The 15527-nt window shown below is 41.8% G+C and overlaps 3 protein-coding genes across 13 annotated transcripts; 1 reads left to right on the top strand and 2 right to left on the bottom strand.

Moving 5' to 3' along the window:
* Positions 1 to 41: 41 nt before the first annotated feature.
* On the bottom strand, positions 42 to 6312 carry LOC116220378 (inositol 1,4,5-triphosphate receptor associated 2). Of its 11 annotated transcripts, none has more exons than XM_031567013.2 (14): positions 5810 to 6312; positions 5520 to 5593; positions 5016 to 5088; positions 4543 to 4612; positions 4242 to 4269; positions 3753 to 3893; positions 3229 to 3360; positions 2650 to 2800; positions 2004 to 2047; positions 1805 to 1861; positions 1489 to 1643; positions 974 to 1108; positions 527 to 646; positions 42 to 424 (listed from the first exon to the last, which is right to left on the bottom strand). In XM_031567013.2, exons 2-14 carry the CDS (start codon positions 5529 to 5531, stop codon positions 271 to 273), a joined length of 1272 nt encoding a protein of 423 aa, XP_031422873.1. In that variant the 5' UTR covers positions 5532 to 5593; positions 5810 to 6312; the 3' UTR covers positions 42 to 270. The 11 variants fall into 11 exon arrangements, with proteins under 11 accessions (XP_031422873.1, XP_031422875.1, XP_031422874.1 ...); XM_031567015.2 differs by having other exon boundaries at positions 5016 to 5085; XM_031567014.2 differs by having other exon boundaries at positions 5520 to 5569.
* Positions 6313 to 6410: 98 nt separating this feature from the next.
* rpl10a (ribosomal protein L10a) lies at positions 6411 to 9095 on the bottom strand. The gene is made up of 6 exons (XM_012820117.3): positions 9026 to 9095; positions 8494 to 8565; positions 8238 to 8318; positions 7435 to 7583; positions 6932 to 7104; positions 6411 to 6640 (listed from the first exon to the last, which is right to left on the bottom strand). The coding sequence occupies exons 1-6, from the start codon at positions 9028 to 9030 to the stop codon at positions 6470 to 6472; spliced, it is 651 nt and encodes a 216-aa protein (XP_012675571.1). The 5' UTR covers positions 9031 to 9095; the 3' UTR covers positions 6411 to 6469.
* Positions 9096 to 11789: 2694 nt separating this feature from the next.
* Positions 11790 to 12769, top strand: LOC116220246 (heavy metal-binding protein HIP-like). The gene has a single exon (XM_031565616.1). The coding sequence runs from the start codon at positions 11790 to 11792 to the stop codon at positions 12678 to 12680; it is 891 nt and encodes a 296-aa protein (XP_031421476.1). The 3' UTR covers positions 12681 to 12769.
* Positions 12770 to 15527: the final 2758 nt, after the last annotated feature.

Raw genomic sequence — 15527 nt, 5'->3', positions numbered from 1 at the left:
ACTGCAATCAGACATCAGACACAGACACAGTAGACAGCGTGTTTATCCAAAACCTTGAAAGAGTTTATTTACATTAATTCAATCATTTTGTTTACATCACTGCCCAATTTAACACCAATGAGTTAACAAAAATAATAACATAAAGTACATTTTCCTGCAAGTCTGAGGGGGTCAATGATACTTAATAAAATGAAATAAATAAAAATGTTCTTGCTATTCAGCACAGTCCTGTCCTATGCTGAAATCTTTTGTAAACTGTGGCAAGTGTGCTCACATCCAAAGAACTGGCGTTCGCAGGAACCAGAAGAAAATGGCTAGCAGTAGAATGGAGACCAGAATGGTGAGGTAGACGCAGGTTAGTATCCAGCGGCAGTGATCCAGCCAGTGCACTACCAGGCGCTGCCTGCCAATGACGCGAGGCAAACTGTGACGAACCAGATGAGAGAAATCGTTATCTATTTAGTACAGATAGTTCATTATCCCAAAGATGTTTATAGACTTCTGCCTAGGGTGACTTGTCACTTACGGGCTGGTGGCACTTATTTCAGAGTCACTGTGGCTGTGCCCTTCTCTTTTTCCTCTGGACGAGTACCCATCCAGCTCGGATTTGCTCCTTCGCATCCTTCTTAGGGCTCTCTGGGAGGGTCTAGGCACAAGAGAGGGATGAACTAGGAAGCATATTTAGTTTTAACACTAAAACATTAAAACAGGAATAGTACACACTCAGGTTCCAATTGTAGTTCAGCTGGCAGCGAGCAGTTTTAGCAATGCCAGGCCTATAACCCCATCTCCATGTTATTAACCATTAACTAACTATTAATGAAAAAAACTGCATCATTCGTGTTCATATATATATATTAATAACTAGAAATAAAATCTGCTCAATGCAACTGAAAACTAACACATAACAATCAACATATCAGAGTTACTGCTGACCTGTTCTGGTGAGGGGGGGGTGCCTGCTAGTGCCTACCTGTTGGGGATCTGTGGGATTACCTCATCATGATTGGAGACTGCTGAAGGCCCCGGACACGCACTGGGAGACACGTCTGACGGGGTCGGTGCGATAACAGCATCTATGGCGCCCTCTACTGGAGAAACATGCTGTCTACAAGTGCAGGGAAATGGAGGTCAATACAGCGCAATGTTGAGAGACATTCATTCGTTGATTTCATAATACCGACACAAAACAGCAGACTGTAGAATTTCAGCAAGTGCAATGTGTGATTTAAATTTCCAAAAACAGAAACTATATTAAAAATATCCCAATGGTTCTGATGCTACATTTGTATTACATGGGGTTGATGCTTCAAAGTGATGCACAAGGCAGGTAGACGCAACACAAGCAACACAAACGTTGTCTATCAGCCGACCCGTTGAAAACAGGAGCCACAGTGCTCGGTTTCAACCCAACCTGACGCAAACGTTACGGACACAGGAAGTCAGAGCACAGGTGAGAGGATGTTGTCACTGAGAGCTCCACTCTACCTGTCCTCCACGGATGCACACTCCACGTCCTCCATCTTGGGATTACTGTCAGCCTTGGGTTCGGTCACCTGGGACCGGGCTGCTGGTTTCTGAGTGACCTTTTCTTCAGATATCACTTCATCCTTGCTCTCTTTTTCTTTTGGTTTCTTGATCTCCTAATCACACAATGTAAAAAAAATCTAAAATTAAATTCAATTCAATTCAAAATCAAGTTACATGTCTACATTCCACGAAATGAATGAGGGTATACCAAGTTTAATTTCCCTGTGGGCCAAATAAATTCATCTTAATCTTCAGTGTCACATTGAAATCATACCTGGCTTAGACTCTCCTTTGTAATTACAGATGCACTGACTCTGCGCCGCAAATTAAACTGCAACAAAAAACAAACACAGACAGCGTAGACACAAACCAAAAGCATTATGTCATTTTAAACATGATGTCATTTAAATCAGAAAGGAGAATTCCACCGCACAAAGTGGACTGAAACAGCAACAGTGTGAAGTGCTAATTACCTTTCCTGTGTCTTTGTTGGACCTCACTCGTATTTCAATTTCTTCTGCAACAAGAAAGAGAGACAGAGAGAGAGACTGTTGTGAATACTGCTGTGGGTCTTTCTGTGAACACTGCTGTGGGTCCTACTGTGAATACTGCTGTGAATATTGCTGTGAATAGCGCTGTGGGTACTGTTGTGAAAAGTGCTGTGGATTCTGCTGTGAATACTGCTGTGAATACTGCTGTGAATACTGCCGTAGGTTCTGCTGTGAATACTGCTGTGAATACTGCCGTGGGTTCTGCTGTGAGTACTGCTGTGGGTTCTGCTGTGAGTACTACTGTGGGTTCTGCTGTGAGTACTGCTGTGGGTTCTGCTGTGAATACTGCTGTGGGTTCTGCTGTGAGTTCTGCTGTGAATACTACTGTGGGTTCTGCTGTGAATACTACTGTGGGTTCTGCTGTGAATACTGCTGTGGGTTCTGCTGTGAGTACTACTGTGGGTTCTGCTGTGAGTACTGCTGTGGGTTCTGCTGTGAGTTCTGCTGTGAATACTACTGTGGGTTCTGCTGTGAGTACTGCTGTGGGTTCTGCTGTGAATACTACTGTGGGTTCTGCTGTGAGTACTGCTGTGGGTTCTGCTATGCGCTCCTGCGGGATCAGACTCGCCTCTGAGGTCGGGCAGCGCCTGGTCAAAGGAAGCGCTTTTGCTCATCATCTTCTTGGTCTCCACCAGCTCGACGGAGTGCCGGTCGTGCCGCTGGCGCAGGTTCTCCACGTGGGCCACCATCAGCTCCACCGCTCGGCTCACTTTGGCCTCCTGGCACACACAGGGCACAGAGAACACCTTGCAACCAATGCCCAATCAATGCCCATAACCTATTGGCACACACAGGACACACAGAAGACCTCGCAACCAATGCCCATTAACTATTAATCTGACCAATACCAATAATCTATATGTCCGACCAATGCCCATAATCTATATGTCCAACCAATGCCTGTATTTTAAGCTTTATGTTGCCAAGCATCCATACTTCACCCAATCCATTTTTAAATGTTCATCCTTTAACACTGACATGCAAATGCATAGCTATAAAAAAAAAATGATCTAAGTACTTTATAATGCTTTGAATAAAATTCTCTATTAAGGGACTGACTGTTACGGAAATAAAGAAAAGCCAAAGCAAATCTAAATAAACAGCATTTACTGATTGTAAACAGAGAGAGGCAGTGCACAGTATGTACCTGATGGACAGCTCCCAGGACCTCGGCTGTTCTGGCTACCTGCTCTACGGTTCCTCCCAGGATATCCAGGGTTAACTCCAGCTTCTGGAGAAATTGGTAGCGCTTGCTGTCCAGACACATGTCCTTCAGGGCCTGTGGAGTAACATGAGTAACTACGAATAAAACACTAAAAATCGCTCTTAACAAAGATTTACAACTCACAGGTAGGTGAACAGCTACACAAGCATGCGTGTACATGCATTTTACACGCGTTCACAGGGATTTGGCATTTGATCTAAAATAAAATAAAAACAGCTGGAAGGGTTGAGGACAGATGAATCAGATTATTTTACATCACAATCACAGCAAAGGGAACAGTCCTTGGTTGGCTACCTCCATTTCCTTGGCCCTGATTAGTTACCTCCACTGCCTCTTTGCCCCTGCTTAGATACCTCCACTGCCTCTTTGCCCCTGCTTAGATACCTCCACTGCCTCTTTGCCCCTGCTTAGATACCTCCACTGCATCTTTGCCCCTGCTTAGTTACCTCCACTGCCTCTTTGCCCCGCTGCAGTTCCAGCTGGAGGTTCTCCTCTGCCTTGTTGCGCGCGTGCTCCTCCGCCTGCAGACGCTGGCTCAGCGTGTACTGGTCACAGCGGAAGGCCACGGTGAGCTGAGAGAATGCACTCTGTGCACACAGAGAGAGGGACGGATGGATGGAGGGATATATACGTTTATATATACATTTAGAGAGAGAGAGAGAGAGAGAGAGAGAGAGAGAGAGAGAGAGAGAGAGAGAGAGAGAGAGGCTGGATGTATGACTACTGAAGGAGTTCTTGGTCTGGCACTGATATATAAAATAATAAGATCACATTGCATTACATGTCATATTCTTACATTCATTCCGCACAAGAAAAAAAAACATACTGGCAAATAGCAGCAGGTCTATCTCTATCACAGGCATAAAAGGGCTTGTCTGTACACAGTCACACAAACAGAGAATGTGAGAATAACTGAGTCTCTTATAAGGCCTTACCTCCACTTCCCCTTCAGTCATCTCATCACTTTTGTGGAAGCAGAAAGGTCAAAGTTCAAGGGATGTCGGAATGATCATCATCACCAACAATAACCATTTCATTAACTGATTTCACCTCTAAATTCAGTACAGACAGATAGTAAGTATGAATATTTATATAGATAAATACATTTATAATAAAGAAATATAAAATAGTTAATAACTTAATGAGTAGTGATTTTTGCACAAAGCAGCAGACCCCTCGACTGGATCAGACCCTGATCAGACGCAGGCGCAGTCAGGGTCAGAGTTCAGTGCTCACCTGCTTGGGCCCAGACGCTCCAGAATGGAGAGCTGATTAAGAGAAGCAATCAGAATTTCATGTTGAGCATCTGCAAGCAGAAATCCAATAGACTAAGATGAATCATTAGATAGATAGATAGATAGATAGATAGATACTTTATTAATCCAACATACATACATAAATCACATATACATGCATAGGGAGAACATATTCACACGGAGTGTTTACAGATACAGGAATGGGTACTAAATGCAATGATTGTGACAGTGTCGGTGTGTCTGTGTCCATTATGCCCTTGAAAGTCCTAAAACTGCAATTTTCTTGCATCGATCTAAATGTGATTGGAAAGCGTATCTAGTGTATCAATGTACATGACATAGACAGGACAATTACACTGTGCATAATGCACATTCACATATCTGTAGTCTATTTGTTGTGCAATGTTTAATTGTCACCCATGATTGATTGTTGTCTTTGATTTGTTAACCAACCTTCATCACTGTCCTCTTCACTGCTATCATCCCTGCTTTTCAAAGGCAGAGCCTTTACGGTGCCGTCACACTGCTGGTAGAACATAAGTAACAACTCGTCAAACGAGCATATGACATCTATCTGACATGTCCACACATTTTAGTTTTTAGCACCAAATCATATAAAGTAATATCATTTAATAGAATAATAATATAATATTGTGTAGATTAAAAATGATAGGGAATATGTCATTTAATTCTTGATTTTCAATCGCGTTCTTTTCAAAAGTGCATTATGCCTTTGTTAACTCTCAGTTGATGAACCATTACAGGACCATCAGTAGCCTAAGGAATATTCATATCGTTCATGGGATAAACCACACTGACATGTTATGTTTGGATTTTAAGCATCTTGCAGAATTCAGGACATAATCTGATTCAAAATTAGTGTCATGAGGTAATTGTGCATCATTTCAAATTATTATTTAAAACAATTTCCTTGGTATCTCAAGGTCATACACTCACCTGCACACTCATCGTACTTCATAACAATTAGCAAGACATTGGATCACAGCCTAGGTGGCACCACAACCGAAATGCTGGGCAAAAAAATGAGTTATTATCTTGTCAGAGGCAAATGCAGCACCGAGACCAACTGTAGTTAAACAATGCAACAAGTCGACCAGTTTCTTAACACACTTCTCCAGTATTGGCCCCAGTAGCTTACGTTCATGCTTGTTTTCTTAGCTCCTTCCTTCACCTGGCACAACTCTGAGTACAGGTGAGCTAAATGCTAATGTGAGTCCGAACCCTACCTGCGATTTAGGGAGCACATCAGCGAGATACCAGGCAACATGCCAAGTCAGCAGCTTCTCATCGTAATGAAGGAAATTCGCTCTCGTTGAAAAATGTTTTGGAAAAGCGAGTTCATTTAAAATGTAACTTGCCTTGATTCTTCTCCCTATAACCGTCTACCTGCTACTGAGAGATAATCTTATTAGCAGCTAAAGACATAAGACTGCGTCAGGGACGTGAACCCGTACAGCAAAAGGCTTTCACCTTCAGAGCCTACAAACCTAAGTGCTTCATGAGTATCAGGTGTACATCGAAATATCTGAGAATCCACATGCATTTGTGGTCACACACACCAACCGTGCGGATATTGACAGGAATCACATTATCATTGATTGAGAATTACACGGTACTGTAGGATGATCTACTTAAAAGTTTCTGAAAATTGACTGCCTGGATATTGTAATATTTTTGTAGCAAGGTAGCCATAAGAAATGGAGGTAGGAACAAGATGCATTCAGCACAGGCCTGTCTACTGGCACTTCTAACAAGCAGGATATGACGTACGTTGACCATTCTGAGGGAATGTTTATGTATACAGGAATCAAGCAAGACAGAGTCGAGTTGGATTCTTCCACGTTTTTGTTTTTTATTTGTAGAAAAGCAGCGGGAGCCACAGTGCTCTAGTAGAGACGCTGGGGCTTTCCCATGGTGCTCTTGATGTAGAGCGCCCTCACGTTCTGCCAGTTCTTCTTCAGCAGGGACACCAGGAAGTTGACGGACAGGTGGATGTTGTAGACCAGCTCTTCCTCGGTCATCTTCACATGGCCCACAGCCACGGCAAGACACAGCACCTACAGGGGACAGCACAGCAGTCGTCAGTTAAACACAGTCAATATTCTGTTTCTACCGTCCCATTTCAACTAGTCTGGATTACTTTACATTTATGAGACTAATTGATGCCTTCATCCAAACCAGCATTAAGAATACAGATATATTTTTTTGTTATCAATATGTTCTTTTGGCATCAAACCCATGACCTTTGCTCTACTTTTTGATCTTCATGACCACAGAAAAATACCGTTATAAGTATTTTTACAGACATAAATACTTGACCAAACATGGTGGGTACTGGGAGAGCATACCTTCTTCATCTGGAACTTGATGGTGGACTTGACCTCATCGACCTTGGTGTTGAGGTTCTCGTTGTGGGTGAGCAGAGAGGGGAACTTGCCGGCCTTGTTCAGCCCGGGTCCAAGAATACGTGGGATCTGTTTAATCAGCGACTCAGAAGCCAGGAAAGCATCGTACTTCTTGGCTGAAAATCAGAGAGAACCATGAATGTATGAACACACACTGTTCTATACCAAGCCCCCCCTCGTCTTCATTATCAAATTCAAGGATTTCCTGTAATTGCGGTTTGCAATTCTCTAATTACAACAATATTTCCGCAAAAAGTATGACTGCTTGGTGGGATTGGCTATAGTGTGTACACATCGATTAAAATGCATCTTAGATAGAGATCAGATCTACATCATAAATGTCCTGTACGAGTTTTTACACTATAGAAACCACCTAGTCCTTCACGATAGGATTAAACTTTTAACATTCCTGTTAATTCATCTATCTATCTATCTCTCTCACTCACCAAGCTTCTTCACCATCTTCTTGTTCTTGTTGAGCTTCTTGAGGGCCTCAACGTCCATGTGAGGCATCTCTGCGGCCTTGGCCTCATCGCAATGCTGCTGGTCACCGAGGACACACACGGAGAACTTGGGGCGTGGTGTGGTCTTCAGCCTGTCAGGGGAAAGAGATGAGGACCACTAATGAAGAAAATGATATAATGGACAATAATAGTAATAATTAAAAAAAAAAAATGCACAGCAGGAAATTTGTAACTGCTTTGCATCGTCAGTGTACAACGGTCATATCCACAAACTACAGATACTAAATTAACACTTAGTTTAAGACATAAAGCCTCTAACTATGTATACCTTGTTACATTTTTCATACTTTGAAAGACTTCTGCATAATACTAAGGGAGTTGTATACTTAAATATACAGTTCTCTTGTGTACATCCCTTTCCAAACCCCACAAGGCAGTAAAAGCAAAAACCTTACCCATACCGTCTCAGATGGTGTCCTGACGACAGCACAGACAACATTACATGGCAAAAATGGTCGGCATCGGGGCGACAGGTTTTGAGGCCCAGTCACCCTTTTGCCTCCCCTCATGTTTTAAGACCCAGGGTAGGGGTCCGTCTGCTTCGCCAACCCAAGGGGGAGGCTCAGTCAGACTACCCAGTACAGTTCATCCCCGTCTGTCCATGGCCTGCCTCGTCATGCAACTGCACATCAACCTATACTACGTCTCTAGCGAGTAGAAACGGGCCAGGCAGGACGCATGTTGGACAGGGAGAAAGTTGGGTGAATCAAAAAAAAGTACCAAACCTGACTGTGCCAGAGAAACGCTTGTCCTTCTGGGGATCGTAGTTCTTCAAGCTAATTTGAAGTTCCACGGTTTCCAAAAACCTAAAAAGGAAAGCAGTATTAGAGGGTGAACAATATGTTGCTTTGCAAAGGGTCAAGCTCAAACTAAATATTATTTTTACCATCAAACCTAAATCATCAGTTTGATACACAGTGAGAATTAAAAAGTTACAGCGTTAGCCTTTTTTGACTAGCTGTCAGACCAGCCTCAACTTACTTTTTGGGCTTTGTCAGAGAGCCTGACATGACCTCGCGGACAGCCTCATATAACGTTTCTCTTGAGACTTTGCTGTAAAAAAAAGTGCAAGAGATTCTTTCATCACAAATACTGTCTATTTGAAACCTACTCTTCAACCACCTAGCTTGCTTCAAGTTAGATGAATGAGGGTCTATGGCGGCTTATAGAATGCAGGGAAACATACAACGGTGACCTCATCTGGGGAAAATATCCCTAAATATTCCATTTAGACATCATGCCAAACTATACTAAAAACCCAGGGCACATATATATATGCAATTAAGTACCAGATTATAGCGGATTTCACCTACTAGATGAGGGTCGATAACCTAGGCTAGTTAGCTATGCTACGCTTTGCTAGTATGCTTTACCAGTCTAAGCAGTGAACACAACCAACTACATTTTTGAACTACTTAAAGCATATATAAACGCGTGAACCATAGCTCATGTTAAAAAAAATAACAATTTAACAATGCGCTTTAATAAGAAAATACTGCAATTTCAATCTCACCTCATCTTGGCTTCCCGTCTCACACCACGCACAGAGTTGAAAGAGGACGAATAGACGGAAGTTGCGCATCATATACAAACCGGGAGTTATGCGCTGGCGTAATATGTCGGCCATCTTGGTAGAGTCACAAGTAATGGTGATCAGAAGAAGCTTCGTTCTTAAGACTGAAGTGTTGGGCTTGATCTGATTCGCTAGCTAATAATAACATTAACTGCTTCCCCTGCAGCATTGAGCAGAAGTCAACAAGTCTGTCGACCAACGGCAGTGGGAAACATCAGGCGGATGACAACTCAGTTGACCTCTTCACCAAACCGAGAAGTTTAACTAAAATAAGTAACTTGCTGTGATTTTTCATGAAATAACAGGTTAGCCCGACAAGGTTCTGTTGAAAAATAGGGGGTGAACCTGGTGAGAACCACTACTTTTAGTCTAAATAGTAGACACTTCATAGAATTGTACAAGAGTGCCCTATTCTGGGTTGAACTTATTCTGTTTTGCAGATGCGCCTGTTCCAATGGCCATCAATGAAATTACTGTGCTAAAATTGAAACTGGAGGCTGATATGGAGAAGGGGAACTTTCCAAGTCAATGTTCTGCCATTGTTGAAATTACATTGTATCCTGTTGTATTTACAATCAGAGCACTCATTTGTTTTCACAAGTTCATAATGCCTTATCCTATCCATTTATAATTAACTGACATAATGTATCATAAAGGTGGTTGTGAAGACATTATACATAGTTATAATGAGTGCTACAATGATTTATAGAGCTACTTTATAAGACATTATTAATTCCCTTATAATGCCCCTATATAGAGGCAGGCTTCATAGAAAGTGTTACCGCTCTTTTTTGTTTGATTAGTGGCTATGAATATATTCCATTCTGAAAGTAATAAAGTATTCTGTCTCATAACGGCCTCCACATATCAGTGCTACGCTATAATCAGTGGATCTGGCAGAGTTTTGATGTTTTGAAACCCAGCATCTCTTCTCTCCAAGGCCCACCCCACTCCATGCCGTCTAGGTTTGGATAGGCTAAGGGACTGGCAGGCAGACACACCTCCTAGTACTGGTGAAGCTAATGTTGTTCAAATGTATACACTATATTCTCTTTACACAATTACAAATGTAACTTTACTGGATGTAACATTGATTCACCTGCTGATGATGGCAGAAACAGCAGAGGGAGAGGGCTGGAGTTAGTAAATGATAATAGATTGATATTGATCAAAATAAATAAAAAACGCATTTAGTCTAATCTAAATCAAGCTACCTATATTGACTAAATGTAGTCAGTTTCTCTGGACCTCCAGAATATAACTCCATATATTAAGTAACCCAAAGATTTATTTTGCTCATTTATTTTTCCTCTTCTACATTTTTTGTAATGATTTGTGACTATTTGTCTTTGGTGAGAACTAGATCCTCACTAGTATTCACAAAAGGAATAGATGTAATTCTTAAAGTCGAAGGCGAAGGGGTGAAATAAGGGGTGACAGGTTTGCACTTTCCTACAACACTGATAACTGAACAACCAGATATGTCCTGTACAAAAACCTCATATTGGTGTCCCTGAAAGTGATGAAACCTCTATAAATAATCACTTAATAACATATGAAAAGAGGGTGTTCACAGAGTCTCATAAAGTACTACTGCAACTGCTACTACTATTACTACTGAGTGTGCAGAGAGGGAGGGATGTTAAAGAGTGTTCAAGTGTTTTGTCTGATAACGCTCTGACACATACCAATAGTGCCTCTCTTTGGGTGGGAGAGGTGGGGTTTTCAGGGTCAGAGATCAAACCACCTCATCGTCTTGACAAACCACCTAATTTTTTTATTCCTCAAAACGAATGGTTATACAATAGCAGAGTGGGGTTCCAAGAGGATATTAGCCCGAGTTTTTCCCCCCTGTGTGATCTGTAACAGGTGTACACAGTCCAGTAAGAATATCATATTTGTCCACTTTCTAATTTTGCTCAGTGCCCAAGGACGAATGGCCAAGTTATTAAATGTTTTATCTGATAACGCTCTGACACATACCAATAGTACACTGTAGTCAGTGGATTTGGCCGTCGGCTTGCTGTTTTGAAGCTCAGTGTCCCTCCCCCTCTGCTGCTCCTACTAAACACAGGTCTGCATGCCGTCTTAGCTAGGATACATGATCGACAGGCAGGAAGAAACGCCCTAAACAAACAACCATACTCAAAAAATATCTCTTTTTTTACATCCAGTTCTAAACATTTCCTTTTTAAGTCTTTATGTTTCTAGAGACTTCCCTCCTCTCTGGTATGACAATGCAGCCTCAGGTGAACAGAATATGAAGCCCCACCTGTCCTACATTATGGGTGACAGGTTTGTATTTCCCACAACACTGATAACCAGATATCTACTATTTCTAATTCAGTGTCCCTGAACTTTATTTAATCTCAAACGTCATGAAATGTCTTACATAATGAGTAACTGAGGCATATAAAAGAGGGTGTCTCAGGAGAGAGACTAACAATCTTCTACAACTACTACTACTGCTACTGCAAATACTACTACTGCTACTACAAAACTACTGTGTATCAGAGAGGGAGTGATGTTAAAGATGAGGGTTGTCATCACACTGCTGGTGCTGCTGCTCTCCATGTGTGGAGCTCAGACTGAAGTTCAAACAGAGAGCCAGAGCACTGGGGCTGCTGCTGCAGCCGCTAACCCTGCTGCTGCTGCAGCCACTACCCAGCTGGACGTCTCTGCTGAGCTCAGGGAACTCCGAGACATGGTAGTGGAGCTGAGGCTGACTCTGAGATTCACTCAGCATGAGCTACAAAACACCAAAGATCTGGTGCACAAAATAGAGGCTGAAAATGATGCCCAAGACACAGAGATGACAGCTGTGAAGACCAGACTGGCTGCAAGTGAAACCGAAGTGATGAATCTGAGGAAGGAAGCTGCAGCACAGACGGCTGATCTGAGGTCAGTTGCTGAGAGGCTGGCAGCCACTGAGACTGACACTGCAGCACAACACACAGACCTGACCACTATGAAGACTGAAGTAATGAACATGATCAAGGAGCAAGCAGCACATGAGGCAGAACTGGTAGTGCTGAAGGCAAGGATGGACACTGGTGAAGCCCAGGTGGAGACTGAGGTGGCGAAACTCAAAATGGAACATGCAGCACAAGAGGCAGAGCTGACAGCAGTGAAGAACAGACTGGCAGCCACTGAGACTGAAGTAGTGAATCTTGAGAAAGAGATTACAGAGAAACCCAAGGTGGCATTCTCAGTAGGTCTGACTAACTCAGGAATAATACAGGCTGGGACCACTGAGCTTAACTTGATCTTCACTAAAATCTTCACCAATGTTGGACAGGCCTACAACGACATGACCGGCTACTTCACAGCTCCAGTCAGGGGAGTCTACTACTTTAGATTCACAGTCCATGATAACACAGCATACTGGCTGGAAATCAGGATGTATAAGAATGTAGAGCAGGTCATGTATTTGTGGGAGAACAACTCAGGGGTTCGCTCCTATCTCTCTGGTGGTGTGACTCTGCAGTTGGAGGCGGGAGATGTAGTTAACCTGCGAGTCCCTGTAGGCTACAAGCTCTATGATGATTCTCATAATCACTGCATTTTCAGTGGCTTCCTGCTCTTTCCTCTTTGAAGGGAACACGCTGCTCATGTGCTCATGTTGTCAAATGATAAATGATATGCTTCATGATCATGCTCAAATAAAGCACTTTTAAACTTGAATCCTTCTGTGTCATCATTGGAAATATTGAGTAATGCTTCATCGACAGATTCATATTTATAGAGTTTTTTTCCTGTCTTTAATGAAGAGTGTGGTCTTTCAATTTGAGAGCATTATTTGTTAATTTTCTTTCTCTTTGCACTGAGGCTGTTTCTGTAACTTCTGCTCACAGATCTCTCTCTCTCTCTCTCTCTCTCTCCAAAAGTGATGGTAAGTAATGGTGAATAATGTGCTGAACAAACAAAAGCAAATTAACCATTTTCAAACTGAAATCTTTCAGAGTAAACACTGGAAATACATGATTGAATCAATAATATAGTGAGGTCACATGTGTAACTAGGGTTAGACAGCTGGAGGACTGGAAGGAGCAATTCTCTGAATTTGACAAAAAGTGTATTGGATTAGAGTCACGGACTGCACCTTTAAATCCATGTCCTCCATAGCCACTGTTGGTGTCATTGTTCTCTCTGCAGTTCACTCTTCATTTGTTGTCAGACTTCAGTAATTTCCACTTTGTGTAATGCACTTTTATGCAGCAGTATAAATACAATTGTTGTATAGTATTATGCTGCACTAACATAGTACTATATTATACATCTACTTCTTCCATATGAGCAGGGCATTATGTGAGGATTCAATTAAATTCAATTCAAACAGTTCAGTTACAAACAGCTCAATGGCACCCCTCCATGGCAACTGACATATTAATGTGAATTTTCCTCCAGTAAAACTCTATCAACACAGACAAAAAAAACAATGCCCAATGCCAACATCAGCACATTTTACACTATGATACTTGGCTATACGAATCACATGTTACAAAGTTACAAGTGAGTCAAAGCTATCCAGCATGGCTCAATATCACTGACATCATGTGAAAAAGTTCCAACATTATAATTATGAAGTGTAAAACTGGACCCACACCCCCTCAGTCAATATTTTTGTGACACCGTGTTCATTTCTCAGAGAGGGCCTGTTCATTTTCTTCTGACTGGAAATATTGTTGAATATTGTTGTATTTTCTTCTTACTGGAAAAATATGTTTTCATGTCTAGTATGAGTTTATTTCGGTGTTTAATGCCATCTCCATCATAGCATTAATGTCAGTGACTTTTAGTAAAGCTGATATATAATGTATGAAATTACCGACCCACTTCAAGCAGACTTCATCAGCCAAGCTGTTAATTACCATAAATGATGACCTCACCCTAGCTACAGATCACCCAGAGCTGATAATAGTCACACATACAACAAAGTCCAGAATTCAAATTCAGAGTGGTACTGCAATCAGGGGTTAAAGCAAAAAAAAAAATCCTGAGCCTGGAACTTTTTTTGGTGTGTGGGTGAATGGGGGGGGGGGGGGGGGGGGGCATCGTCCCGTGACGTGGACACATTCGCAGGGTAAAAAAAACAAACAAACAAACAAAAAAAAACATGTAGCATTTACGATTTCTTTTGATATCAAGTTTTGCTGCTAAGCTTTGTCCTTGAAAGGTTACAAGATGACCTACAATCCCAAGGTGACATGTTATAAGGGTATGTTAGTGGAAGAAGATTTGATTTGCAACCATTTAATTGAGGATATATGAAAAAGGACAGCAATTCACTTTTTAAACCGTTGAACTGTAGATAATAATGTAGTTTTATATTGCAACATTTTGTTCAAAAGAAATAATCGTAAATTAAATACTAGGAAATTAATAGAAAATATATCAATAAAATAAATAACAAACAAAACATTAAAATGTTACAAGAACTGGTAACTTAAATGTTGGGAAATAAATACAAAACAGGACTTTGTCCATGTTCTTGTTGGTGGCTTCGTCGACATTTAAGGAAAACATGCCGTTGAACGTGCACACGCATATTTTCAGGTCACACACGGTCAGTTATTGATGCCGGTACATCAGCTGTGGTTGTTGCTCCCGGTAACGGCGTTGTGTGTTGGAGAGCACAAACGGCTGCTCTATGAGCAGAGTCATGACGTGGAAGCACTTTTTTCCGGGTAGTTGCATATAGTATCTTTTTCGAGCACAAAGTGCAGAAGCAAGCACCTGCTTCTCTTAACTTCTTAGTTACACCAGCTACCAAAAGGCTTACTGTCCTTCCCTATCTCTTCGATGCCCAGCGCCATTTATTTTCCAATCCTTTATCAACTAGGAGGGCATCTTCCCCAGGATTCATGAACTTACTCTCCATCGGTGACATCTCTCTACTCGGGCATCTACGCAGCATAGGCAGAGGGATAGAGAAAAGTCGGTGTTTGAAGCACATTTTCCCAAGACCCGCCCCAATCTACTTCTGATTGGCTAATGTTATTTTGAGAGCGGGAGAGTTGTTCTCCTTTCATTTCATTGGCAGACGAACTCATAAACTCGAAAGTGATGGTGATGATATCGAGACGTGTTTTTTTTTTTTTAATACTTTAATCCCTGTGCAATGTACTCATTACAGCAGGTCAAACACCTCCATGAGTGTTTACATTTACATTTACATTTAGTCATTTAGCAGACGCTTTTATCCAAAGCGACTTACAAGGATGTATACACATTTTTTACATTTACACTGATAGCACACTGCACATCAGGAGCAATTTGGGGTTCAGTGTCTTGCTCAAGGACACTTCGACAGGGAATCGAACTAGTAACCTTCTGATTACTAAACGACTTCTCTACTTCCTGTACCACTGTCGCCCTTATAGTGTTATAAAGGGTTTATGGGTGTTACTGTACTCTTGACAGACGAATGATATATTGGTAG

Source organism: Clupea harengus, chromosome 4 (assembly GCF_900700415.2).
Source record: "Clupea harengus chromosome 4, Ch_v2.0.2, whole genome shotgun sequence".
Lineage (NCBI taxonomy): Eukaryota > Metazoa > Chordata > Actinopteri > Clupeiformes > Clupeidae > Clupea > Clupea harengus.
Note: the sequence above shows the minus strand (reverse complement) of the source record. Positions and strands in the feature narration are given on the sequence as shown.